The 27,701-nt window shown below is 39.7% G+C and overlaps 1 protein-coding gene across 1 annotated transcript; it reads right to left on the bottom strand.

Moving 5' to 3' along the window:
- LOC120858534 (SIN3-HDAC complex-associated factor) lies at positions 1-27,701 on the bottom strand. The gene is made up of 6 exons (XM_040234653.1): positions 27,363-27,701; positions 13,265-13,412; positions 11,767-11,866; positions 10,014-10,140; positions 4,463-4,613; positions 1-773 (listed from the first exon to the last, which is right to left on the bottom strand). The coding sequence occupies exons 2-6, from the start codon at positions 13,390-13,392 to the stop codon at positions 614-616; spliced, it is 666 nt and encodes a 221-aa protein (XP_040090587.1). The 5' UTR covers positions 13,393-13,412; positions 27,363-27,701; the 3' UTR covers positions 1-613.

Here is a 27,701-nt window from a genome sequence, read left to right on the forward strand (position 1 = left end):
CCTCTGCATATTTAGAAATTCCTCCTTCAAGATATGCGCACCAGAGCGCTGTCTGTCCTGCTTAATATTCAGTAGTACAGGTTTGAATCACCAGAACCTCGGCAAGACCTTAATATTTCAGTTATTAACAACTACCTCTAGGGGCAAGTCCATGTTTACTGAGTTATGACAAATTTATTATAATGAAGGAAAACAAGTGTAGCCAGCCATCTTAAAAAATGCCCCAACCACTGCTTCTCAAAATAGAAAGACTAAAACTACATACGTTTATCATACAACAAATCCCATCTCTGTCCCCTGAAAATTCCCCTAATTTCATTCATTAGAAGGGGATTTTTTAAAAAGACTTAAAGAGCACTTTACAGCAGCATTCAGCTTTCCTATGAAATACTCAGCATCTTAAATATTATGTACACTTCTTTTTTATCTCTTAGTAAGCTTCACTGGCTTCAGAGTTTGTGGAACTGGAGGAAAAATAACCCATTCAAAACTATTCTACAAATCCACCTTTTGGCAGAATAGCAGGTATCCAAATTAAAAATAGGAGGGTCATTTTGTTGCTTTGTTTTCCAAAATTTAAATCGTTTTTGCTCCCCTTCTACATAAAGCTTAGTCACCACTCCTGAGTGGAGATAGGCAGAGGCTCTGGCCCCTGCTCCTCCGGCTTCTCAGCAGCTGCTTTCTTATTGCTGCAGCAAGGCTTGAATAGATGTGTGTCGATGAGGACTTCCCCAAAACGGCCCTTATAGATAATGCCACAGCATATTTTCTGTCTAAAAGAAAAAATGGAGAGAGAACCAGAATAAGAATACAAAAAAAAAAAAAAAAAAAAGAACAATCCACCAATCATACTGGTTTAATGGTGGCGCAGATGGTTAAGAACCTGCCTGCATTGTGGGAGACTTGGGTTCAATCCATGAGTTGGGAAGATCCTCTGGAGGAGGAACTGGCAACCCACTCCAGTATTCTTGCCTGGAGAATCCCGTGGACAGAGGAGCCTGGCGGGCCACAGTCCATGGAGTAGCCAAGAGTTGGACAGGAATGAGCAATTAACATACACGCATACACACCAATCATTATGACTAGTAGAGTATGATCAAAGAAAGGTTCTACATCCACAATCTTATCAAATTTCTAACGAATGGTCTCCTAGAGTGACCTCAATCTGCCAGGTAACGGGAATTACCCAAGCCCCTTAAATCCCACACTGAGTGAGTGAGTGAAGGTCACTCAGTCATGTGTGACTCTTGTGATCCCAGGGACTGTGTAGTCCATGGAATTCTCTAGGCCAGAATACTGGAGTGGGTAGCCTTTCCCTTCTCCAGGGGATCTTCCCAATCCAGGTTCAAACCCAGGTCTCCCACACTGCAGGCGGATTCTTTACCAGCTGAGCCACCAGGAAAGCCCAAATCCCACACTGAATCTTATTAAATATTAAGGGGGAGAAGGTATTCCTCAGTTTCAGAGGCTGTTCCTAAAGTTATTAACTGTTTCTTCCAAAAGTCACCACATCTTAAAGAAAAACAGCCACCATGAACAGGCTGATACAGCTGGCGGTTTTAATATTGATCAGACAAAAAATATATACATATATTATCAAATACACATAAAGGCATACAAAAATGACAACACAGCAAATCACTCATGGATCATACACTCTAAGGAAAAAAACGATTATTTCCTATGAAATCCCCCTGTATGCTCTTCTCAATCCCACTCCACTCAATCTCATTCTCTCCTTAAAATTTTAGGTTTATCACTCCCCTTTTTCTTTGTATACATGTTTGCATCTCTAAACATATTGCTTGTTATCTCATATATGTAACATATAAAATAAAAATAGATACAGAAATGCACATATATGGAATCATACTGTATGCTGCAATTTTTTTCCTCAACAATAACTGAGGTTCAAATATACTATACCATTAGAGCTTTTTTTCATTTTAACATATGTACGGTATTCCACCATGTGAATATACCACAGTTTGCAGACTCTCCTTTTTAAAACTTTTTATTCTGCATTAGGGTACAACCGATTAACACTGTTGTGATAGTTTAGGTGAACAGTGAAAGGGCTATCCACTGTTCTTCTGATGGGACAATTTTTGCTATTACAAACATGCTGCACATATCAGTGCACATGTCTGAAGGTAATGTTGCTGAAATATAGGAACAGGAACATGTTCGATTTTACCTGAAAATACAAAGTACTTATCAGTGTGGTTGCCTTCTATTCCTATTTTGCTAAAGGTTTTATTTTAAACCTTGAAGCAAAGTTCAAATTTATCAAATATCTTCAATACACCACTAATACGATAGGCATTTTCCCCTCTCCTTTAGTAACTGTCAAATTATGTTAGTTGGCTTTCTAATGCTTAAAACAATCTCACATCCCTAGAATAAATCTAATATACTTATGATAAACTGTTTATAACATATCAAAGGTATGTTAGCCTCACAGAATGCTTGGCGCCTAGGCCTTGTTTGATCCATAATCTGGAAAGCCAGTGCAAGATCAGATTCATTTGTTTCTGGAACATTCAGTAGGACTTATCTATCTCAGCCTGGGGTTTTTTGTGGGAAGACTTCTGACCTCTGAATCCATTTTCTTTATTATGTGACTCTTCAAGTCTTGGCACAGTTTTGGTAAACTGTCTTTTTCTACTAACGTATCCACTTCACCTGTATGTTCAAATTTACTGGCATAAAGTTGTTTATAATATCCTTTGTCTTCTAAACCTCTGTTTGTCTAGAGTTGAATATCACTTTCTTATCTAAGAAATAAGAAATAACAAGGGACTATCTCTTTTTCTTGATCTGTAGAAACTTCTTTGGTCATCTTTTTCAAGAACCAACTCTTGGCTTTACTGATACTATTCCTTCATATTGGTTTTCTACTCCATCTATTCCTACTTCTATCTTTAGGATTTCCTTGCTTTTATTTTTTTCTTTATTAATCTATAAACTGGATATATATCACTTCGTTTATTGTAAATCTTTATGTTAAAAGAAAGTACTAAAAGCAACTTTTCTTCCATTTACCTCTTTAACTTCATGGCACACATTTTGATTTGTGGTATTTTTCAGTTATTTTTTAGTTATAAGGATGTTCTAACTTACACTTTCTTCTCGACCCAAGCTTTCTCAATTTACAAATATATAGAAGTTTTCTTCATTTTATCTTGCTAGGTATATTTGTAAATTCTTGGTCTTTCTCTTCTTCTCTGGAGGTTTTACATTCTTATTTTTACTCCTTTAGTGGTTAAACAGTTCATTAATCAAACTTTAAAGTTACCCAATAGTTATTCTCAACAATACAAAGATAGGAGGACATTTTAACTCCCATTACTCCGACTAATTTGATTTGCATGCTATTGTTGTCACATAAGGGCTTCCCAGGTGTGCTAGTGGTGAAGAACCCGGCTGCCAACGCAGGATACCTAAGAGACGTGAGTTCAACCCCTGGAGAAGGGCATGGCAACCCACTCCAGTACTCTTGCCTGCGAGAACTATCCCCCAGCTATTATCTCTGGGGCCACTGAAGGTGTTAAACCTATGGTTTTATGGCATCCTTTGTTCATGCTGAGAACTCACCTTGTGTGTTTGTTGTTCCTCTGAAAATAAAGTCTTTATTTTCTCACTAACTGTTTTGCCTCCCATGTTCCACAGTTTGCTTATAATGTGTCATATGGGTGAATTTTCCTCACCCATATGATAACTGCTTATTACCTTGATTTTAACTCGTTAGTCTTCCCAAATCTGTGAACTAGAAAATCCTTAACCACTTTCTCTTTCACTATTCTCTCTTTCCTAGTCTATTATCTCTTTTTTGACTTTCGAGTTTCTCATTCACATGGCATCTGGCCTCTGGTTATCCCTTATTAGGGGCTCTCAGGCTGCTACGGGGTAAAGAATCCACCTGCCAACGCAGCGGCCGCAGGAGTCACAAGTTTGATCCCTGGGTCGAGAAGATCCCCGAGAGGAGGGAATAACAATCCACGCCAATACTTTTGCCAAGGTAATCCCATGGACAGAGGAGCCTGGCAGGCTACAGTCCATGGCGGTCACAAAGAGTCAGACATGACTGAGTGACTGAGCATGCATATATATTCCTCATTAACTTGTCTACTTGTTAATGCCATTTTTAAAGACATAAATATACATATATACTTCTGGTCTTTTTACTTTTTTTCAGTGGGAGAGTTGGTCACATTGAATAGCTAAGTATACTCCATTATAGCAAGTTTAGATTCCTTAACATGGTTTTTATTTTAAATCAATTTTAATAGGAAAAACATACAAAATCCAAACTCTCAGCTCCATTCTTGCCTAATCCACCTCCAACCACACATGCTACCAGCGGTTTGCCAAATGCCATATAATTGCTAAGGAAGTGGGAAACGGTTGCCTGTAATTAAGAAGGTTTGCTGGTTAGAGAGATATTTTCTGTTGCTTTTACCTTTTCCAGTATGTGAGATCTAAAAAGGAAAACACTGGCGTTCTGTTGGAGCCAGAAGCCATCTCTGTATCTGAGCCATCATCTGACTGGTTACTGTAACAGGGAGACTGAGCTGGAGAGGCACTTGAGGTTGTACTGTGAGCATCAGAATCTGAAGTAAAGAGAAAACAAAAATGATAATTTCGTTATATGCCCACGCAACTAAGCCTCAGCATAAAACACAGTGAATGAGATAGTTGAAAATGGAAAAAAATTATTTTCTATTCTACTGTATTTGTACTAAAGTGTATCTAAAAGAAAATGAGCTTCTGGTAAGACTAAGAGTAGACATACTTTCCTCTCTTCCATATAAAACAAAACTAAAGACTCCAAAAGTTGGCAACAGCTAGAGGCCTTAACACTTAAGGAAGGATGTGGAGGTGAGCACCCTAGCTTTTATGGGTTTTATTTTTGCCTTATAAATCCCAGTCTTGAAGCTGAAGAAGCCAGTAATTCAGAAAAGCCAGAGGGTACACACAGAGACACACACGCACACACACCCCTAAAAAAGTCGGCCCTCTCTAGCCAGAGGACTAAGAAAGGGGCAGTCTAGCAAGACAGGAAATCTTTACAACACAATAATCACTTTACTGCAGCCAAACAGAAAAAACAGGTCCCTACCCCCACCGACCCTAGCAAAAGCCAACTGAAAGCCTAGATTTCCATCCTATCAAGAATGTTATGAGGCCTCCCCAACACCTTCACCAGGGTGATGGCAGTGACAGCCTACTAAAGAGTCTGGGCTTTCACCATGGCCCACCAAGAACAGGAGGACCCCAACCACGTGGGAGCCTTAATTCCCATCCCAGCGCCACCCAGCTGCAGTCAGGAGCCACTCCCACTTCAGATATCTATAGAGGTTGGGTGAGGAACCTGACTTTTAACACCACCTGGCAGTAACAAGGCTGTGCCCCTCTCCAATTTACCCCCTGACCAAAAAAAAAAAAAAAAAAAGCCAGTTAAAACAGAAGGTTTAAATAAAACTCAGAGTCTCATCACACAATTTTTTAATGTCTAGGTTTCAATTAAAAAAAAAAAAAAAATCACATCATATCCAGAACCAGGGAGATCTCAAATTGAATGAAAAGTCAAGAATATATTAATGCCAAGATGACAGAGATGTTAGAATTATCTGACAGATTTTAAAGCAGCCATGACAAAAAATGCTTCAGTAAGCCTTTACAAACAATCTTAAAATAAATGGAAACATAAACTCAATAAGCAGGTCTCAGTTTTAAAAAAAAAAAAAGCTATAAAGAATCAAGGAACTAAAATCCAAAGTGAAAAAAATACAATAAATGACAGGACAGTGGACAGGCTCTACAGCAGAATGGAGGGGACAGAGGAAACAATCAATGAATCAGAAGAAAGAACAACAGAAATCAGCCAACCTGTACAACACTAAGAAAACAAATGAAGAGCCTTAAGAGACCTGCGTAACTACGATAAAAAATCTACATCCATGTGACTGCAGTCCTGAAGGAAGAGAACAAAGAAGGCACAGGTAAAAAAGTACTCAAATACAATGGTGGAAAATGTGCGAAACTTGGCAAGAGACAAACCTACAGATTTAAGATGAGCAAACGTCACATAGGCTATACCCAAAGGAACCAAAGCCAAAGTGAAAGTGTTAGTCACCCAGTCGGGTCTGACTCTTTGTGACCCCGTGGATTGTAGCCCACCAGGCTCTTCTGTCCGTGGGATTCTCCAGGCAAGAATACTGGAATGGGTAACCATTCCCTTCTCCAGGGATCTTCCCAAACCAGGGATTGAACCTGGGTCTCCTGCACTGCAGGGCAGGTTCTTTACCGTCTCTGCCAGAAAACACACTATAATTAAACTCCCAAAAACTGAAGAGAAAGAGAAAAATCTTGAAAGCATCCAAAGAAAAATGAAACCTTACCTATAAAGCAAAAACAATAGATTCTAACTTAGTAAGGAATAAAGGCAGTTAATCAGATACAAGCTACACATGATTTAGTATTTTTGCCCTCAGAAGATATCACATACATTTACAAACCAGAATATAAATCTTTTGGTTAATGGTCACTGAGCTATAAAGCCATCCTACTGCTATTCCCAGCAGCAGAAATATCAGACAGGGGCTGAGTCTACTACACACCTCACCTTTATCTGCAGACTCCCCCCCTCCCAGAACAGGTGGATAGAACAATCCTCCAATTTAGAGAACCAATCAAATATTCATGAAGTATCCACTAGACAACAAACCTTGTGTCACATCCTGCATGGGGAGAAACAAGACTGAAGAAAGCTGTTTTGAACAGCGCTCACAAGTGTTTTCTATTAACAAAATTTTACATAAAATAGCATTTAATATTAAGTATCTAAAACAAAGAAAGCACCATTAGTGTTTTTGATATGTTCATTTACTTCCGATCTATGAATAGCTTAAACTCCATGGGAAAAAACAACCAAACAAAATTCTTAAGAACAGCAGGCTTCACATAAAAAAGAACAAAATAATACCATTTGCAACAACATGGATACAACTATAGAGACTATCATACTAAGTGAAATAAGTCAGATAGAGAAAGACAAATACCACATGATAACATACACGGAATCTAAAACATGACACAAATGAGCCTATGAAACAGAAAGAGAATCACAGACATAGAGAAGAGACTTGTGGTTGCCAAGGCGGGGAGGCTGGGGTGGGATGAAGTGGATGGTGAGCTTAGCAGATGGAAGCTTTTACATATAGAATGGATAAACAAGGTCCTGTTGTATAGCACAGAGAAATATATTCAATATCTTATGATAAACCATAATGGTAAAAGAATATATTTTTTTAATGTAAAAAAAAAATAGCAGGCTTTAAAGGAGTAAGGCTATGGGAATACTTAAAAAACTTCCCTAATAATTAACAGCAATAGCAGTGCTATGCTTCTGAAGAAAATGCACTATCCTAGTAAGTGCTTAATATCTATGAACCATTTGGAATTGCAATGATATTTGTCCATTTCTAACTATAAAAGTGGCAAATTTTTTATATGGCTTAATCTAATAATACCTGGGACAACAGGATACAATTAACTACACACAGAAATGCAGTTGTCTTCTAGAATGTAAATCTGGAAATTCTTCAAAGAACTGAAATTTTTAAAATCTTAAACATCAGGTAGGATTTGGAAATGCCATCCCCTACATGGATAGACGGGGATGATGAGCAAAGTGATGGACACAGAATACACCATGCACAGTAAGGGAACTGACCTTACTCTAAAGGAGATACCCCAAGACTTGCTAGGGAGTTTCAATTTTATTCTACAGCAACCAGAATCATGGCAGATTTTAGGAAAAATGACAAAAAAAAAAAAAAAAAGGCTAACATTTCTAGAGGAATTTATTTTTCTTTGTTTTGTTTTACAAAAGCCCTTTTTACTTGCTTATCCTCACTACTCTTGATTAGGAAACTGTAGTTTAATGTTAAGCAACACCAGGGTCATATATTTGTTCAAGAACTATAACTCAAATCCCGATCTTCAAGCCTTAGATCCAATGCCTTTCCAATATATCACAAAGGAAAGAACATTGCAAGAAGAGGAATACATGTCAGGTACATGCGAGATGCACCGAAGTAAACATGTAACTAGAGGCAGAGAAACCATTTAGTGGGTGATGTATAAAAATGCAAATATCTCAGAACTGTTACACTGCACACAGCTGCCAGCAATTCACAATGCACCTAGAAAATCTTATTTCACTGAGTCTCCAAACCCATTAATTTTCAATCTCCAACCCCTCCACAACATAGCTTTATCACAAAAATCTAAAATTACACTGGACATATTCCCTTAGGTAAGGCAAAAGTTAGGTGTCACCTTCCCTATAATTAAAGATGCTAAGAATATACATACGAACTTTCAATTTCTCTACTCCTCAAATGATAAGAAAATTACTGTTTTCTAAACGTTCACTAAAACATTTTCTGAGAATAAAGGGTAGAGTCAGTTTTTATTTGCCCCTTGGTGATAGCTGGTTAAGAAAGAAACATCTATGATTAAAATATACATGTATTTGATGTTGTCTAAATATTTTCCTACCAATGTATTATAAAAGTTTACCCAAAGATTAAATATATATTAATTAAATACATAATTAATTAAATTAAATATATTTTCAAAATAACTATGGACTAGTAGCACCAACAACTCACTAGTAACACCAACTTAGAGCATGGAGTTAGTAGCAGATCTGGAAAGACTTTGGGGTCCTGGGGCATAAGCTATGCTATCCAAAAGAGCAGGATGATTGTGTAGAAAGGGCTCAGGGTTTTGAGATTAGACAAACCCCAGGTCAAATTCATCTCTACTACTTATTAAGTGACCTCAGATCAAGGTGAAACCACTACCTTGTACTTCCTATCCTAATCTCTAAAACTGATATCACTGGGATAATTGTAAAGTGCTTGGTATATATAGCAAAATGCTCAAGAGATGATAGTTCTCCTTCCTTCCTTCCTTGCCTTCTGTCTGATCAGTAAATTTAACTTTCTCCATTACTCTAATACAAACATTGATTGATAATATTTTGTCTAACAAGGCCCCTACGGATCTTTTTTTTTTAGTGACACCTCATGCCCCATATAGTGGTGTCCTAACCATTAGACTCCAGGGAAGTCCCCATATCTTTTTTAATCCTGAAAATTCCAATATAGGTCCACCACAATTCTGAAAAGGTTCTCAAAACAAACGTTTATCTCTAACCCATTTGGCCACAAAATCTGGCCTGATCTGGGCCATAATCAGGTGGGCAAACATGACTAGTTTATATACAGTTAGTTTATTCCCCCGATATAAATAGGTCTACATTTCTCCTGCAGAAACACTATTGTGCTTGACTCAATAGTACTGCCTCAAACCCCCTGGGGATAATTACATTATATACAGTGGATTTCCTTTTCAAAATTTAAATTACTAAATACAGAAGTACTACAACAGGTCCTGTGCCCCCAGTTGACTTCCCATAAAAGTAGATGAACTTATTATTAATTTATCATTTCTTTCCCATCCTCTGACCCAACACACCAAGCCCCTTTAAACCTAAAAATCTTGAGGCTGCAATATGTGAGTTATGATTTCCAAAATTACTCTCCAGAAAACCTGGGTTTTAGTCTTAGGTTGCCCACTAATTATTTACATACCTTTCTGCATGTCTTCAGGCCTCAATCTCCTTAAGGGTAAAAATCAAGTAAACAAACTTGAAACATTAATCTTCTAGAAAAGATGTCAATAAAGAAATGAGAATGGTCCAAGTGTTCTGAGTACAGTTTGAAGAAGTGGCTAATGAAAGTACTTTTAAGACACCAAAATCAAAGATAAAGTTCCAAGATTTCCTAGAAATAAAATATCTCTACCAGTCAACACTGCCTCCCACTCTTTTTTAAAAAAGCAACAAAAGAAAAAATGGTCTACATATGCCACGTGCCACCCGCAGACAAAAACAAAACATCCATTCTTTAATCCTCATGTCTCAATATCCAACTTACTGTGGCGTTTAAATTCCTTCTGCAGTTTACTGATCTGGTTACTTTTTATCCTGTTTCCAGATAGAGTTTTCACTTTCTTTGGTTTCAGTGTAGTCTTTAGACTGGGTCCTGCCCTTGCATCTACCACCTGGAAGAAAATACTGAATATTTAATACCATTTTTAAAATGACACCTCTGCACTCTCTTAGTTCAGATGAGTGCTTATTTGAAGGAGCCAAATTTGAGAACCATAGTTTTCTACTCAGTGTTTAAGAGCTCATGTGCACTTTGAATCATCACATGGTATTAAAAACAGTTTATCTAGGGTTTTTTTTTTACTTTGAAGTAGTAACAGCAAGAGTAGCTGGACAAAAAATTTATATAGGTTTTATATATGGTGAAAATGAGCCAAGTAGGTTAAGAAAAACCAGACCTTACAACAATTAACATTCCTACTGGATGATGTCTGCAGTTTACAAAACGTTTTCATATACTTTTGATTCTAACTTCACCACAAGGCAGTAAGCAGTAATTTGTTATTCCAATTATAGGGTACAGAAAACCAAGAGATATTAAACTATGTATTTTGCCTTATTTCACTAAACTAGTAAATAGGCAAAGGGAGGTAGGGAAGGCGCCCAGACTCATGCTTTATGCTCTTTTTACTACACACCCTTAAGCCTGAGGTCAGCCACGTGCGGGCAATGGCATGTTCTGCCACAGCCCGGCAAGGCCACCGGTCTAGCCCCATATGGTCTCATTTCTCATGTCTTCATTCACATTTACTATTTGCAGATTTCTATCCTTCTGTAATGGACAGAGGAGCCTGGTGGGTTACAGTCTATGGGGTCGCAAAGAGTCAGACACAACTGAAGCGACTTAGCATGCATGTATCCTGATGTAAAAAGGTTGACATCACCTTCAAAATCACAATTTGGATCTTCCCCACATAAGCTATTCCATAAAGAAAAACTCACAATTTTAGAAGTTAACAGACACACAGAAACCTATTATAATAATGTAACATTGTCACCAAAGAACAGCTTACAAGGCTAGCGTAAGAAAAAATGTAAAGAATAAATGCCTGCCTGCTTAAAAACAAGTATCTTATATAAATGTCATAAATCTTCTGAAAGCTAGCATATAGAAAAACAAATAACACTTAACAGTGTTGTTCTGGTCACTGAAAATATTTTCTGAAGAATTCTAGTGACATTATTAAGTGAAATGCAAATCTCAATTTAACACAGAGAATAAAAACAGCTTCTATTTAACTGAGTGATTACTAATTATTCTTAATATATATCATCTCATTCAGTTCTTACAATAGTTTTGTGACATGGCTATTATCCTCTTTTGCACTTAATAAAATAAATGTCACTTGTCCAAAGTTCACAAGTAGTAAGTGGTAAAAAAGGAGGGTTTAAATCCAGTTCTGAATGTAAACTCATGTGCTCCTTAGTACCAACATGAGTTAGGAAATCGGTTGTCCTAAAAGATGAAAAAAGGATTCATGTCTAATTAACTGGAGGAATTTCTGGGTTGAACCTAAAAATATGTTAAATGTACACTGTGAATCTCCAAAACGGGTAAATTCAATACAATACATGCCAAAATGTTAAATGATTATATCTAAGCAGCAATTAGTATTTTTCTTTATTTTTTTCAGACTTTTCTACCCCAGGAACATATTATTTCCTAAATTAAGGGAAAAACTAGTGTTACTTTAAATATAACAGAGGTACAACTGAAAAAGGGGAAAAGATAAACTCACATGATTCCAGTTTTTTTTTGATCCTGCTGGCAATTTCTTCCATCTTTTCACAAGCAGGACACAGGCATTACAGATATCTCCTGAACGAGTCTCATGTAACCTGGTAAGAAAACGATCAAACCTTTACTCGTCTCCTTTACATAAAAGAATTCATGGAAGTACATTTCTTTTAGAAAAAACACTATTTATAGTTTATAGATGTTATTTCCAATTGTCTGGGGTGATCCAGTTCTACTGTTTCTGTAGAATATTTCAGAAGTCTAATTAACTTATATGTGCTGCAATTTGGTCATTTTAAAATAAAGAATTTTTTTAAATTAAACAACGGTAACATTTAAGACCTAGAGAAGATCCTGGTCACCATGTTTTTACACAATGATGTCCAATTAATCTTTCTTGAAATGTATAGATACATAAGCAATAAAACGCTATCCTTTAAGTAAAATAATGTGCCATGATATTCTAGTTTCACAACAAACAAAACCAGAGAGGCACTGTAATATTATTTTAATGAATGTATCTGCATAAGGGGAAATAAATGTATAGTTTCCAAGTTATTTTTTAATTGTCTCTCTGAGGAATTTTTCATTTACTATACATATTTCTATATTACAAATATATACAGAAAAATACTAATAGCATTTATTATATATACAATTGGAAATAAAGCATTAAGAGAAAAATGTGACTTCAAATGGCAAGGTTGGTTGGTAGACTCTTTGACAACCTTCAAAATAAATACAGTCTAGGATTAACAATAACTAATCAACAGAATGTTTTGATAAGAAACACAGGGGTGAAATTAATTTCTAACATCAAAAATGGCTCAACATTAAGTATCTTGTTTCATCCAAGTATTTTTTGAAAAGTAAATTCCATTTTATTAAGCAGAGGTTTACTGTCAAAAGAAAAAATAAAGAATAAAATTATAAAATAAAACTAATGTACCCTGACAGGTTTCAGGGCAGAACATTAAACCCTGTTAGGATCCTCAGCAGATTGGGTTAAAATTTATTTGTATAACTTAGAAAAACAATACAAAGTACTAGTGGAGGACAATTACTCTGAGAATAAGGGTTATTTTTTTAATCTCTCTATACATCTTGAAGTTAACAATGAAAGGTTCTATTATAACTTTTTTAAAATAATTTTTAATTGGTAGATAATTGCTTTACAATCTTGTTTTGGTTTCTACTGTACAACATGAATCAGCTATCAGTATACATGCATCTCCTCCCTTTTGAGCTTCCCTCTCAACTCCCCCATGATTTAGGGCTTCACAATAAACTTAGTAGTTCCTCATAATCTAGAAAAAAAAAAAAAAGGGTATGCTTTCAGTATTGTTTGGATTTAAGCGCAAGTGCCTTGAAACAACCTAGATTAGAATATGAGTGATTTTAATTATTATTGCATTGTTCCAATCCCTTTGCTTAGAAATACTTCCTTATACTGTGATCTTTTTCACTCTAAAAATGGTACAAACATCACATGATCTTACCCAAAACAGCTCTGGAAATCCTTTTCATAGCGTTTACTGTCAGTGAATCGAGAACTGGAGGATTTAGCTCTGCAAATACAGCATCCCTCTATACTTCGGTACATCTTTGGCTTGTGAAAACCAAACATCTTTTCTTCTGGGCAATAGCCTGTAAAGCCAAGGGAATTGACACAGCTTTGTTGAGGGCTATAACAAGAAACCATTAAAAGCAAGCTCTCTGCTCCACCCCTCCCCCTGCAACATGGTATTACATGACCAAGACAGACAGGAGGGCTCTGGTGAAGACCTCTTGGATCTACCTCAATTCTTGGCACACGAGCATGCCAAGTGTCTAAAACAAACAGAACAGTTCAGATATGTAACAAGGCTTCTCCTACCTCCTTCTACTATCCTGGCAAAAACTCACTGTAAAACTGCAGGAATGGAGAAGGAAATGGCAACCTACTCCAGTGTTTTGCCTGGAGAATCCCAGGGACGGGGGAGCCTGATGGCCTGCCGTCTATAGGGTCACAAAGTTGTATACGACTGAAGCAACGCAGCAGCAGCAGCAGCAATGGGTTTGATGGTAACAACTGTTGTGAAATCTTTAGACCCTGTTTTTTTCATACCTCTGAGATACTCTTTCTAATAAGAATAGTATGAAAAAAATAAAAAATAAAAAAAAATAAAACTGCAGGAAGCAGGGATTTTCTAAAACTCAAGATGCTAAGAAGAGAAGGACAGAGAAGCCTAGCGTGCTGCAGTCCATGGGGTTGCAAAGAGTCAAATACAACTGAGTGACTGCCCAACAACAAAGTAGAGAATACAACAAATTCTCTCTCTCCACTGTCCTGTGAAACACCGGAATCATACACAGTGGAGGACACATCCTAAAATCAAAGGTACCCCTTTTTACTCTGCATGTTTGCATTACTGTGATTCCCCTCTTGGAAAGTTCTGAGCATTTACCACAGGACTACAATTTGATACTAAGCACAGAAGTAACTCAATATGCATCAACCCACACTACTTTGCCCTATGGGAAATCAGAGGGGCTTTCTTCTGTGATAAACGGGAAGTTCTAAGCAGGCAAGTTATCCTTGAATTGAAACTACGGAAAGGAGGATGTAAAACATACAAAAACTAGGGTTATAGTTTATGAATGCTAATTTCATAAATCATTAAGACAGATTAAGAGTGAGCTCATGTTGCCTGACCAGTGGTCTGCCCCTCAGTCGTTACAGAGCTTTTTGAAGTTCTTCAATGAGGTGCTGTGCCTGAGCTCTAATAGTGGGAGGCAGATGTTCAAAAATGTAGAGTGAGATAAACTGTGATTTCCATGATCAAAAAAACCCTCAACATCCATCAAGGAAGGAAGAAAGAACTCCAGGGCTGGTTGCAACAAAAGGCAGCTGGTAGTAAACATACACTTTATAAATAATTTAGAATATCCAAACCAAGGACCAACTTCACAAAACATCTGGACTAAGAGGTGATGAAAATGTAATGAACAGAAACTAAACCCCAAAGGACAAATCCAGAGCAGGGCCTCTGTTGTGTGTGCATGTGTGTGCGCGCCTAAAGCATAAGAGAACGTTATTAAAATTAACTAGATTTGTACCCACAGTTTTAGGAGTTATAACCACATTTTAAAAGGAATGCCATCCTTTTAAAAGTTCTTTTAGAAATACACTCAAATATATGAGTAAAACAAAAGCCTTGTGTTTGTCTTTGAATGACCTCTTCCCTAACCTCATTCCTCTCCAATTCTGGTTAGCCATACCAGAGTAAGTATTTATGAAAGTGATTTATAAAAATAACCAAATAATCAGACTCTGTGTGTGCCTGTGTGTGTCTGAGATGAAGCAATTCTGAAATACAAAGGATTTAAAATTTGCTTTTAAGAAAATAATTTATCAGCAAATAATTAGTCAAACACTTAAGTTTTCCTTTTAAACAGGGACTAGTGTTCTTTGATGTTTTTGAGGCAAGTAAAAGAAAGATGTGATACATCAGAAGGCCACTGATGTATTTCAATAATTAATTCTAAACTAAAAGTTAGTTTAAGAATTGTTAAACAAGAACATAATGTTTCTAGTTGATTAAGGTAATTGTTTTCATTAAGTGAGACTTTTTTGAAGGGGAAAAAAAATGAGAAAGGTGCTCAATATATAGTAGGAAAAGGTACAGACCTGTGAAATGAAGTAGATTTTCTTTTTCAGTCTAACAAAAATTCACATGATAAATGAAAAGAAAATTGCCTTCTGAAGAAAATGGCCATGCACTGCTTTGGAAAAAACAATGTCAAACGACACAGGTTTATACAAACTTTAAAAGAAGTATGAAGAAAGTAGAAGCTACTGCTTTAATTTGTATATTCCTGTTTTGAGGCAAAAATGTAACACAACTCTTTCTAGTCCTTACACTAACCTGCGGCCTCTCCAAATTCCCCTAATACCTTCCATTATCATCAAAGTCAAAAGTCCACAGATCCTCCTGCAGTCGCCAGCTTCATCAATAGCTCTAGGAAATTTCAACCTCCCTTCTCCGTTCTCAGCAAGGACAGAGGAAATACAGCAAGAAATGCCAGTTCATTCCATTAACACACAGGCCAAATCCCATTACAGGACAGACTATTCTACCCTCACAATCCCCTTCCTTCCACAAATAATAAGCATACTATCAAAACTATTAAAAATTCAGGTCATCTCCAGGATATGAACTACTACCTTCACGGAGGCTGGATTTGATTGACCAAGAAGTCATAGTTGTGTCAGTTATCATGCTGGCAAGCTGCTAGGGAATATTAAGACTATAGCCAAATATTACTTTCCTTTTCATTAGCAGTGACTGTGAATCAATTTTTGGTGGTGGTAGGAATCGCCACAAAACTTACCCAATAGTAAGTGAAACAATCCACTCTTCAGCTTGAGAAATGTTCTTAGACATCAGAGAAAATCTAATAGCCTGATGTCTTCCGACTGATATCTTTTATGTAGCTCTGCAACCTTGTTTTTCCTGACAAAACTCTTCTGCCTAAGCAGCTGAGTGGGGAGTCTAAATTCTAGGGTTCCCCCTCTCTCAGTGCCAAGTGCAGTAAGGAGGCAGGCACCCGTCCTGATGCAACACGCAAGTAGCACACGAGCCTTTTAATGGATGACTACTTAATAAACCTAGTAAACCTTTTCTGAGCTTATTCCTGCACTTGAGAGGCACCTGGGAATCTGCAGTGAATACACAGGGGTTTCACTCTGGGCTTTGTTTACGAGCAACCCACTTAAGCAGTGATTGGTGTTTAACCATTTTGAGCTTTGGGGAGGCCAGAGAGTAACTGAAAGTATTTTCACAAAACCTACAAACCCACTAATGTTTTAGAAAAATAAAAAACCTTTTCTAATCCCTGGGAAAAAACTAAGACACAAAATGGCTCTGAAACCAAGTTACTTTATATATTTGAGAAAGTGGTGAGTGAGCATGGCACAATTTGATTTTAAACTTGGGATTTCTATTATCTCAACAAACTAAGTGGTCTTTAGAATACTTCTTCCCTATAAGACACTGAATCACTATGTTGTTTTGTATACCTGAAATTAACATAATAAAAATAATAAGTAACATAATAAAACGGAATCAACTTCAGTTTTTAAAAAAGAGTATTTCTTTCCTAAGCTCACATTTGTGCAGTATTAAATGATTCCTCCAGAACAACCTATTTGTTCAAATTGTTAGTTATTTTTGCATGTATTCTTACAGATGTCACATCACTCAGCAGTGTTTTAATAGAAGGAAGCCAATGCCATCTGCTTCCTAATTGATGAATAGTTACAGATGAGAGTAGACTCCATATAGTATCACCCTTAAGCGTGTATTTGCAGAATCAGAAGAAAATTTACCTTTGAAATGAAGGCAAAAATAAAAGACTTAAAATGCTGATTTAAAAACTGTCATTTGCCTTCTAAAAATAGACAGTAGCGGTGGTTGCAAAACTCTAAATATACTAAAAGCTACTGAATTGTATACTTTGAGAGTGAATTTTATGATATATAAATTGTTACAATAAGCTTGTTTCTAAAAATAAAAAGATTGGGTTTGGAATTCTCTTTACTTTATTCATCTTTGTAACCTCAGCACCTAGAATATTGTCAATCATGTAATACGTACTCAATAAATCTGTGGATTAAACTTTTTTAAAAAACTGTCATTTGTACAGTTTTGCTAAAGCACTTTCACTGGCATTTCTTTACCTACTGTCAGCCAAAAAGCCATAATTTTTAAAAAATATTGTAACAGTTAAAGACAAACCAACCATGCTGAAATTACTGTTCTGTCCAATTTAATTCAATCTCAAAGATTAAAGTTAATAGCTAAGTCAGCAAAAGCCATAAGAGAAATAACTGTAATTACATGAACAAATAGCATACAAAGACAGCAATGTGAGTTTTTAAAATACAACAATCAATTCTGAACATTTGTTTTGATTGATTTATTGGGGTTTCATCTACTTTAAAACTGTAAATTTCATAAAAATTCAACGATCAACTTAATGAAAGGATGGGGAAATGCATCCTTAGGGTTGAAGCAAGGAAAGCATGAAGTAACCACTGTTTATCAAGATGCAAAAGAGCCAATTCTAATCTCATTTAATGAGACTATGAAGGCAAAGAGCAGGATGATGTCCTAGTACACTTAATATGGCACCCATATGTAAGTTTACTGAGCACAGTATAACATGATGGTGAAGTAATCTTCACAACCAATAGTAAAGGCTGTATAAGAAGTTTTCTGATAGTTCCAAGCTTAAAGATCATCTCTTTTAATCTTTAGTGATACCAAAAGGAACAGTATGATTTGCTATGAACTAAGAAACAGTATGAAGAATCATGGAAAATGCAAATTTTAGAGCTTTTAGTACCCTTTCTGACATGGAATTAGGAGACAGTGAGGTGAAGATCTTAATTCTGCAGAGCATTTTCTTATCTTTCAAATCTTATAAGGGTGTGATTTCCATTAACACTTAGGAAAATGGAGAAGGGTCTTATTATGATGTCTGTAACATCTATCAGGACTTCCCCGGTGGCTCAGACAGTAACCTTAGTTGGTATGCTTTGAAGGACACCAACAGTTCCTCCAACGTAATAACTTCCCCAATTCCATTTTCTAGATTCCTTCTGGGTAGTTGTTTTTCTTATATTCAAAAATACCTTTCAGGGGCTTCCCTGGTGGTCCAGGGGTTAAAAATGTGCCTGCCAATGCAGAGGACATGGGTTCCATCCCTTGTCCAGGAAGATTCCACGTGCCCTACCTAGAGTCCGTGCTCCACAGCAAGAGAGGCCACTGCAATGAGAAGCCCGCGCACCACAGCTAGAGAGCAGCCCCAGCTTGCTGCAACTAGGGAAGGTTTCAGTGCAGCAAAGACGACGCAACACATCCAAGAAACAAAATAAACAAATGTTTAGAAAAACTTTTTTCAAAACTCAAAATGCACTGGATGGACTAGGTACAAGAAAACAGAAGTAAATATGCCAAAGATGATGATAAATCAGCTTTTACAGTTAATGTTGTAATTTGTCCTTACCATCTTGAGAAGTGAAATTCTGATGCAAATCAGGGGTGTGACCTCCTAAATTAAAACATTTCTAAATTGTTCATTTTCAGGAGACCAAACCCTATAGCTTCTAATGATTTTTTCTAAAAAAACCAAATGACCTAGACTTCTTTTCTAAAAAAGCACACATAAGATAGTGTATGTGCATACACGCTCAGGCATTGTGTCTGACTCTGTGACCCCTTGGACTATAGCCCACCAGTCTTCTCTGTCCGTGGAATTTTCTGGGAAAAAATACTAGAGTGAGTTGCCATTTCCTCCTCCAGGGAATCTTCCTGACCCAGGGATTGACCCCACACCTCCTAGTATCTCCTGCACTGTCAGGCAGATTCTTTACCACTGTGCCACAGTGTAAATGTCCATGGATTCTCAGACTGGTTAAAGTATGGTGTCTTCACACTACAGGATACCCTTTCAGCCCTTGAAAGAAGGCAGTAGATCTACAACATGTGCAGAGAGGGAACTTTTTAAAGATATCTTGTTATATAGTATGTTTTTAATGAGATCTTGAATACACAACCTGGCTTTTTAAAATAGACTTTTAAGAACCAATAACTAGCAATTGTCTCTGAGGGGTGCAAGAATGAAGGAGGTTTACTTTCACTTTACTCCCTTCTATACTACTTTTTTTTTTTTAAGTCAAGAGCACCACACCCCAAAACTTTAGTCATCATCACATATCTTGACTTAACTAAAGAGGAATCTGAAAAAGCCCAAAGAACTTAAATAAACTTCCTCAAAGACATACAGATGAAGAGATACACATTAGGAAATATATTCCACAAGACAGCATACAGAATAGGCTAGTAAAATCAGAACAGACAGAACAGAATGGGACGGAAACTGCAGAGACGAGACAAGCAAAAGATGTGTAAAGTGGGAAAGGAAGCAGCAGTGGACAAAGAGGAAAGGCACCAAGCAACCAAAGACAACTCTGAAGGGAAGGAGATGCATTTTTTAGAGCTGAACTTTAAACGGCATGATTCTGGGAAAGGAAGAGAAATAAATAAGAAAAAGCACTTATGATCCAAAGTTAAGTGCCATCTCGAGTGCCTGAAACTGGTAATGCCACCTTCAACACCATTTCGGTCAACAGTATGCTATCTTTAATCACATGTAAGTACAGGATCTAGTAAACACTAACAGTGTAACTGTAGCAACACTCTTCACAAAGAGTCAAATAGGATTGTTTTGTGTTCTCCCACTGCTAGGCCACTTGGTTGCAGTATTCTCCTACAAAAAGATACGTTTCAGTAGTACTTAAGGAAAAGCATGGGGCAATCAAACACTACTATTTCCTTTTACCTGCTTCTAGTAGATACCTACCCACATCCCAATACCAAAGTTTCTGAATTTCTTAATTCACTTTTTCAAGTGAAATTTAAAAATTTAAACTTGCGTGGAGAAAAACAGAAAGAGGTGGTGGATGCCCACTTGTTTGCCAAAAACAGACATGTTCTCCAAACATGTATCCAGACTGAGAAATTATATAATAAAATCAGTGCTGCCTATGTAATCCACGCTCAGTAGAAGACCCCAGAACTCCTCCTACAGGAAAGGGGTCAAACTCAGAAATTAAGTCTTCAGCTGACATAGCACAAGTTAAAAATAAAAATCACAAAGCCAGGTCTCTGCGTTTTAGACAGTGTAAAAAGAAATACTAGGTCTTCCCATTTTGATACTGTAAAAACAAAACAAAACTGGGTATTCCAATACCAGATTAAGAGCAATTCCAGTGAATGAGAAAGTTAAAGGTTGGGAGGGTAGTATTCATTTGCTTTTAAAGGATGATTATTAGTTAAGAAATGTGACTATTGTGAGTGTGATGAAGAAGTCAAGCTGGAATCTATATTTCTGCTTCTGTCTTTACAAGTGAATAGACAGTCACCTCAAATTTTATTTGTCCTCTGTAATATTAGGGCAAAATCTTACTTCTACCTTCCAGGAATGCTGTGGAGCAAGAATATGAAAACATCAGTGTATGTATATGATTTCCTTAAATTTATGACTTGCACATTATAGAAATATAAACTCTTATCTGTCCCAAGACACACCCAACTAAAATGAGGGTAGAATCCTGATTTCTGAAGGTTTTAAGAACAAGTTTGTGGGGAAGGAGGAACCTAAAATTTCCAGAGATTTTAAGTTTATGAAACCACCATATTCCTTTCCACGAAGGTTGTTCTCCATTTTCAAACTTGACAAAAATGTTAAGAAAGCACACACCTGGTCCAACCTGAATCTCAGGAAAGTTCCTAAAGCTCTCTGAAGCACAAGGACTGGCAGTCCTAACCTTTAAATGCCCTCCTGATTATATAGTCTTCTCTTCCAAACACATTCTTTTTATGTTCACCTAACCTGGCTTTAATCCACACAATCACATAAAAAAATTTGAAAGTCAACCAGATGCTCCCTTCTCATCTTCTGCAAGACCTCTACCATCTCCATGATGAAGCCTTAGAGAAGCTCCTTCTTTCACTTCTCTGGTTCATGTTCCTTCCATTCCCATTGTCTGTTTGTCCCTCATTATGGTGTCTGAACTTCTGTCAGAGCCTCATAACTGACTTATAAGGCTGCACCCTTCAAATAGGTGGTATCATCCTAAAAAGTTCAAATATTAATATTCCTTCCAAGGTACCAACACTTGGCTATCAGGATAATATCCAAACTCCTTGGCAAGAAATTCAAAGCTTTTCAGGATCTAGTCCTGTCTAACAGCTACTCCCAACACAGAATTCTAATATTCCAGGAGTGTCAAATCAACCTTAATAACTAGCCACATCAATACTTAAGGCTGCTGTTTCTGTCCAAATGGTGTCTCCTTCACCCTCTTAACCTAAGAAATTACTTGAGAATTTCATCTTTTTACAAAACCTTTCCATACCTAACAAACACACTGGATTTCACATACTTGTTTAAGCTATTGTTTCCTCTGTGCTTAGTCACTCAGTGGTGTCTGACTCTGCAACCCATGGACTATAGCCCACCAGGCTCCCCTGTCCGTGGAGATTCTCCAGGCAAGAATACTGGAGTGGGTTGCCATGCCTTCCTCCAGGGGATTGCTCCCTCTACTCAATGATAAACTGTTACAGGACAGAAACTATTAATAAGTCTTATATTATAACCAGGTGCTGACTGTACCTCGTATACAGAACTGGGTGGAACTTGCTAAGAAGTGTGGGGTAGACAGAATGGAGCTGAACAGTGTTTTTAAGGGCATGAAATAGGAATGGTATCCACAATAAAGACATGCATTTAAAAAAAAAAACTGATGTTTTGAACAATGTCATTTTTCTTTAACATTCAGTTTCTAGACTTTTGCACCACCCCCCCAAAAAAAAGTGGGCTTTAAAGATTTCCAAGAAATGTAAACCAAATGAATGACTTTAATCAGAAAAGACTAACAGCAAACAAGTCAACGTTTTCGTAACAATTGGTAGAAAAAATATTTCTTGATTTCAAGCAGGCATGTGTAGAGGAAAGGAGGATTAAGAGAACAATGTGTGTAGAAACGGATCTCAAAACGAGAGCTATTTAAACTCAGCATACATTAACATCAACCAAATTAAAATAACATTAAGCCAAATCAAACTTATAGTAGGTGGTAACAACTAAATATGAAGCTAAAAAAATTATTTTAGTTAAACTGCAACTTTTGTACTTGAATATGTAATAGCAAAATGTGTCTGTGACTTCTATATTTCTAGTACAAAAAGAAAACTCTCCTTGAAAATAAACTCCCTTCTTTTGGATTAGCTGCATTTCCATAATACAGAAAACCACTCAGTTGCAAATTCAATTAAAAGGGACTGAAAAAGAGAAACTGGAGAACCAAAAGATAACAAAATATTTTCAATTTATAATAGGACACTCTTGTAGACAAATCAGAAAGAAGATGGTATTTTCTAGATTTCCACTGGACTTTCTGATGTTACCTGGTTGAATCAGAATTAGATTGGCAACCAGGAGTTTAAGGCAGTGTCTTCCCAGAAACAGTTTCTGAAGGTGGGGAATGGGGCCAAAAACAATTATTCTTTCCACTTCTCATTTACTAAATTATGTATTCCAGCAAGGAAACTGATCCAAATCTGTTTTGTCTTCTGCAAAATATCTACTTTCCAAAGTTGTGAGGACAACAGGTTGTATTACCAAGCACATGATTTACTTATTTACATCCCCGAGAACAAGGTATGATTATTGCTATTTTGCAGATGACACAATCTGACTACAAAGTGACTTGCTTAACATGATCACGTCTTCGGAAACCAAGGGTCTTTGGATCACATCTTTTCAACCCCATAGACTTCTGAACACTAACCTAGTGCCTCAACAAATATACTTCCCTCCTTCCTAGCCAATTATATGCCTAGCACTGCTTAGGGAAAAAAAGAAAATGTAATACTTTTAAAGCAACCTACTAAGTGCCTAGCACGGTAAATTAATTTGTCCTTGCAACAGCTTATGACGTTGGTCTACATTTCAAATTAGCTTTAAGTTTTTCCCAGTGAGAAACTTATTTTACATGGAAAATCATTCTCAAAGTGCTTTTGTGACATAAATCTGCCTGACTGTGAGCTTATGAGCCAGGTTTTCCCAAGGTCTGCCTGCCAACTCTGGAGAAAAAACTGATCATTCAGGTTCCAGATATACAGAATAGTACTGTGCAACAGCAGTCTTGAGGCCCACCCAAGATTCTAGAATATACTATGTATTGAACTTTTTATCTCCAATCTCTTGCAAAAGTAATGCAAAACGAGAAGGCAGCAGAGACCTTGTCTGTCTTTCCCACTCTCAACTCATTTACCTTGATAAACCAAATCTCTGCTGCACATATCACCTGATATTTAAAACAAAAGCCTTAAACTCTAGATACATTTGAAATTTCTCAGAACATTGAAATCTAGCTGTAACTCGGCTATGAAATACTAATTAAGAAAACAAATTAAAGAATCTCAGTGTATTGGCAAAGCTCCTCATATGCGTTTTATTAATAAATACCTGACCCAGAGAAATAACTCCCCAAAGGAAAGCCATAAGGTTATTAAATCTGAAGTTTCTCATTCTCTTGACAAGATCTTTCTATTCATTTCAGAAATGTACTAATATTGGCAGCCTGTAGGTATTTGTCATTTGGTCAACCAAAACTTGGGGGATAAGAGTGTATTGAATAGCAAAACAATGAAAGCACAAAACTGGTTTCAATTTGTATGGATATTCTGGTATGTGTGGGCGTGGCCCTCAAAGGATATTTTTATTTTTCAGTAAAGGCCACTTTTAGATTCTAACCCTTAAACATGATCAAAATACAGGAGAAATAAGGAAAGAAACAACACACAGTGCTGCTTATCGGATGTCTAGACTGCAAGCAAACCCCAAATACCAAAGAAGCATCCATGTGTCAAACCAGCATAATTTCTGAACTATGCCTGGGGCCACATACCAAAAAAAAAAAAAAGTTAGCTTGAAAAGAAAATCTAAGAGGGGTAACCAGCAGGTCAATCCCAGTTCACAGGAAATAGGAAGAGCTAGCAGGGACACCTAGCCGTTACCTTTTATCATCTCCCTGAGCAGCTTCCTCCCCAACCCCCACAGAAAATCTAGAAAGGCCTAACTCCTACATGCTAGCTTCTTCAAGGTCGTCCGAAGATAACGCAGGAACACTGAGCTGAGCACACCTTTAGGCCAAAAGATTCCCTCTTGCCCAAACCATTACGTAAATACTTTAAATGCCACAGCCCACCAGAAACAGTCCCAGAAGTTTATTTAAATTGAGCAACTAATAAACGCGTTCGGCTTTGTAACATAAATTATGAAAACGCTCAAGAGTGACAAACTCCAGTTAAAAAACAGGTGCTTTGAGTACTTTTAATGACAAGGTCCAATTCATTTTTTAAAAAAATTATTAGGAGAAAGGCGGGGTGGTCGGGGGGGACCTTTTCTTAAGCTTCCTTAGGATAATATGAGTGAAGAGTGTGGGGAAGGACAGATGGGGAGAACTGTCTAGCATTTCATGTCTGGCTGTGACACAGTAATTCCTGGTCTTCCGGGTGCCTGGAGTAATCGAAGATTAGAGCGAGAAAATAAAAACAAAGAAATCTAGTAGGGGTCAGAGTTACCAGAACAAACTCTGCACCGCGCGACCACCTCAAGTAGCACCACCCCAACCAAAACAGCCCTGGTCACAGCCGGGCCCCCTCTCCCACACGTAAACACACAAAGACCAGAGCTGCACGAACGGTTCGCCCACAGTCCTCGCTTCCCTTTGTAGGACAACGGGAGCCCCGAAGTTCCCTGCGGTTGCTTTTTGGGTGTCGTCGGGGCTGGGTCCCCTGAACGTGGGGACTGCGGCTCGGCTGGGGGGAAGGGGTGCTCGCCGGTTTCCCCGAAAGCAGCAAAATGCCTCCCCGTCCCGCCCCAGTCCTCCGCGGTGGCCCCAGGCTGCGCTTCCCCCCGGGCACGCGGCGACGGCCGAGACAGACACCCAGGCAGCAAACAGAACAGCTCCCCGGCGGACCCGTGGGTAAATACAGCAGCTGGGGTCGGGAGGAAAGTTCCAGTGGAGAGCTGCCCGCGGGGGAGGGGGCGGCGGCGGGAGGGAAGCGCGTCCCTCTCCGCCGCCTCCCTCACCTGCGCCGGAACAACGGGCCCCGCGCCCGCCCACCCGGCCGGCCCGGCGCCTCCCGCAGGCCGCGCCTCCCGCACGCCGTGCTGCCGGGGCTTGTTCCTCCTCATGGCTTTGCCCTGACGTAATTCAAACATGGCAACAGTTCGACTTCAAAGGCGGATCCACAGACCTCCCAGACGCAGGCTCAGGCCCCGGGGAGCGGGCCGAGCCCTCGCGGCCGCTCTCTCCCGGGCCCTCGGCCGTCGCGGCACCCGGCGCCCCGGCTCCACCGCCAAGCCCCGACTGCTGCCCCTCGGCCGCCCACCGCAAGGAAGCACGCCGCCTCCTCCCCCACCCCGCGCTCCGGCACCGCACCGCGCACAAGTAGCGTCGCCAAAGTTTCCCCGCGAGGGGCCGAGGGACAAAAGCCCCTCCCGAAACTCGCCCGAACTTAGGAGGGCCCGGCCTGCAAGGCGGCCGCCTCCAGGGCCGGCCGGGCCCGCACCGGCACATGCAGCTCTTTGTTTTCTGTCCAGCCGGGCGCTGCCTACGTGCAGCATCAGGGGCGTGGGATTGTTTCCCAGGGGGAGACACTTGACGATCGCCCAGGGGAAGGGTCCGGACTCTGCGCCCCGGGAGTCCGGGGACGGTCCCGCCGTCCTCCCCAAGCAGTAGGCCCATTTAATCAAAGTTTTGCAATGTCCTTGATGAGAAATGCCCGGATCCCCCGCCCCGCACCGGCCGAGAGTTGGCGACTTTCACTCTGCTTTTTAAACTGGCAAGACGCCATCATCAGCAAGTCACATTGTCCGGCCGGCCAGCCCCGACAGTGCCCACATCTCCCCGCTAACCGCGAGCCAGACAGTCGGACCCCGGACCAAACCCGGGTCGCAGCCCCAGCACGTGGTCTGTCACGCTCCCCACAAAAAGCAGTGCCCTCCGGAGTTCCCGCACTCCTCAGGCGCAGACAACGCCGCTGCCTCCATCCCGGAGTCAACTCGGCTCCGACTGGCCATCTTAAGCCGCGCACCGTCGCCCTAGAGAGCTCCGCGGCGCCCACTTTATACGCTACAGGTGAATAAATTTGCGAACCAAACTTGAGGCTCCACCGACACCCCGGACGCCCGCGCTGTCTGGGCGCGGCCCGGGGAGAGGCGTTTGAGAGCCGGGGCCGCTTCCGAGCGGCCGCGTGTTGCTCATTGTCGCATCCGCATCCCTCCGGAGTTGGGCGGACAACGCCACCCGCGTGCACTATGGCCACGCCGGCACCGACCCGAAAGGCCGATTTAAACCCCCTCCGCCCTCCAGCTCGCAAGTAGGCGGCAACTTAAGTTTCCGAGCAAGGGGCGTTCATTGTCCACCCTCATGACAACACGCGCGAGGGGCCGCAAGAAACTAAACCACGAGGGCCAACAACGGCGCCCGGCCACTCCCGGGCGCGCGCCCACGCGGGTGCACAGACCCGGGGCCCCTCTGCAATCGCCAGCAAGTCCTTTTCTCTGGGGCCTTTAAGCCACCGGGCTCCCTTTCGCCAGCGAACACTGCGGCTGCGAAAAGTCATTGTCACCTTCAACGTGGATCCCTCAACTCCGGCGACTCCTCACCCCTTTCTTGACTCTGTTCACTTCCCCCACCCCAAGACTTTCGCTTTTCCTCAAATAACCTCCCTAATTAAAAAGGGCACACTAAACATGCAGATACAAAAGAATCTGGGGTCTGAAGATCACGAAAACAGCGCTCCCCGAAATGCCACCTCCAAGACAAAACTTCCTGTGTGTATAAATGAGTGCGTGTGTCTGTAGAAGGACTGGGGGAGGTAGTGAGGTGAGGTGAAAAGAGAAAAGAAACCACTCCGAAATCAAAGCCTCGTGAGACAGTTTTGCACCACAGTAATGGTTCGAGTTACTCACCTTCCAAAAGCAGCCGTTCCACGCGCAGTAACGTTCCCGAGGGGCGAAGTGCACGCCAAGTCAACCCCCCTTCCAATCGCTCCCTCCTCCTCAACTGCCTCGTCTAGAGAGATTGTCTCCAGCAGTTCTGCAGTTGCTACCGCTGGCGGGGAAGGTGTAGATTCCGCTTTCCCTCTGCGCACGCGCGGCTCCCGGTACAAAATTCTCCTGAATCGAACTTATTTGCATACGGGCGCGCGCGCGTCGAGGGCTGGGAGGGGAAAAGGCCCGGCGGCCGAGCGCGCTCCCGAGGCCTCTATTGTCCTTTTAAGGGGAGAAGTGCCGTGGCGCGGGAAACGC

This window comes from Oryx dammah, unplaced genomic scaffold, assembly GCF_014754425.2.
Source record: "Oryx dammah isolate SB20612 unplaced genomic scaffold, SCBI_Odam_1.1 HiC_scaffold_29, whole genome shotgun sequence".
NCBI classification, from domain to species: domain Eukaryota; kingdom Metazoa; phylum Chordata; class Mammalia; order Artiodactyla; family Bovidae; genus Oryx; species Oryx dammah.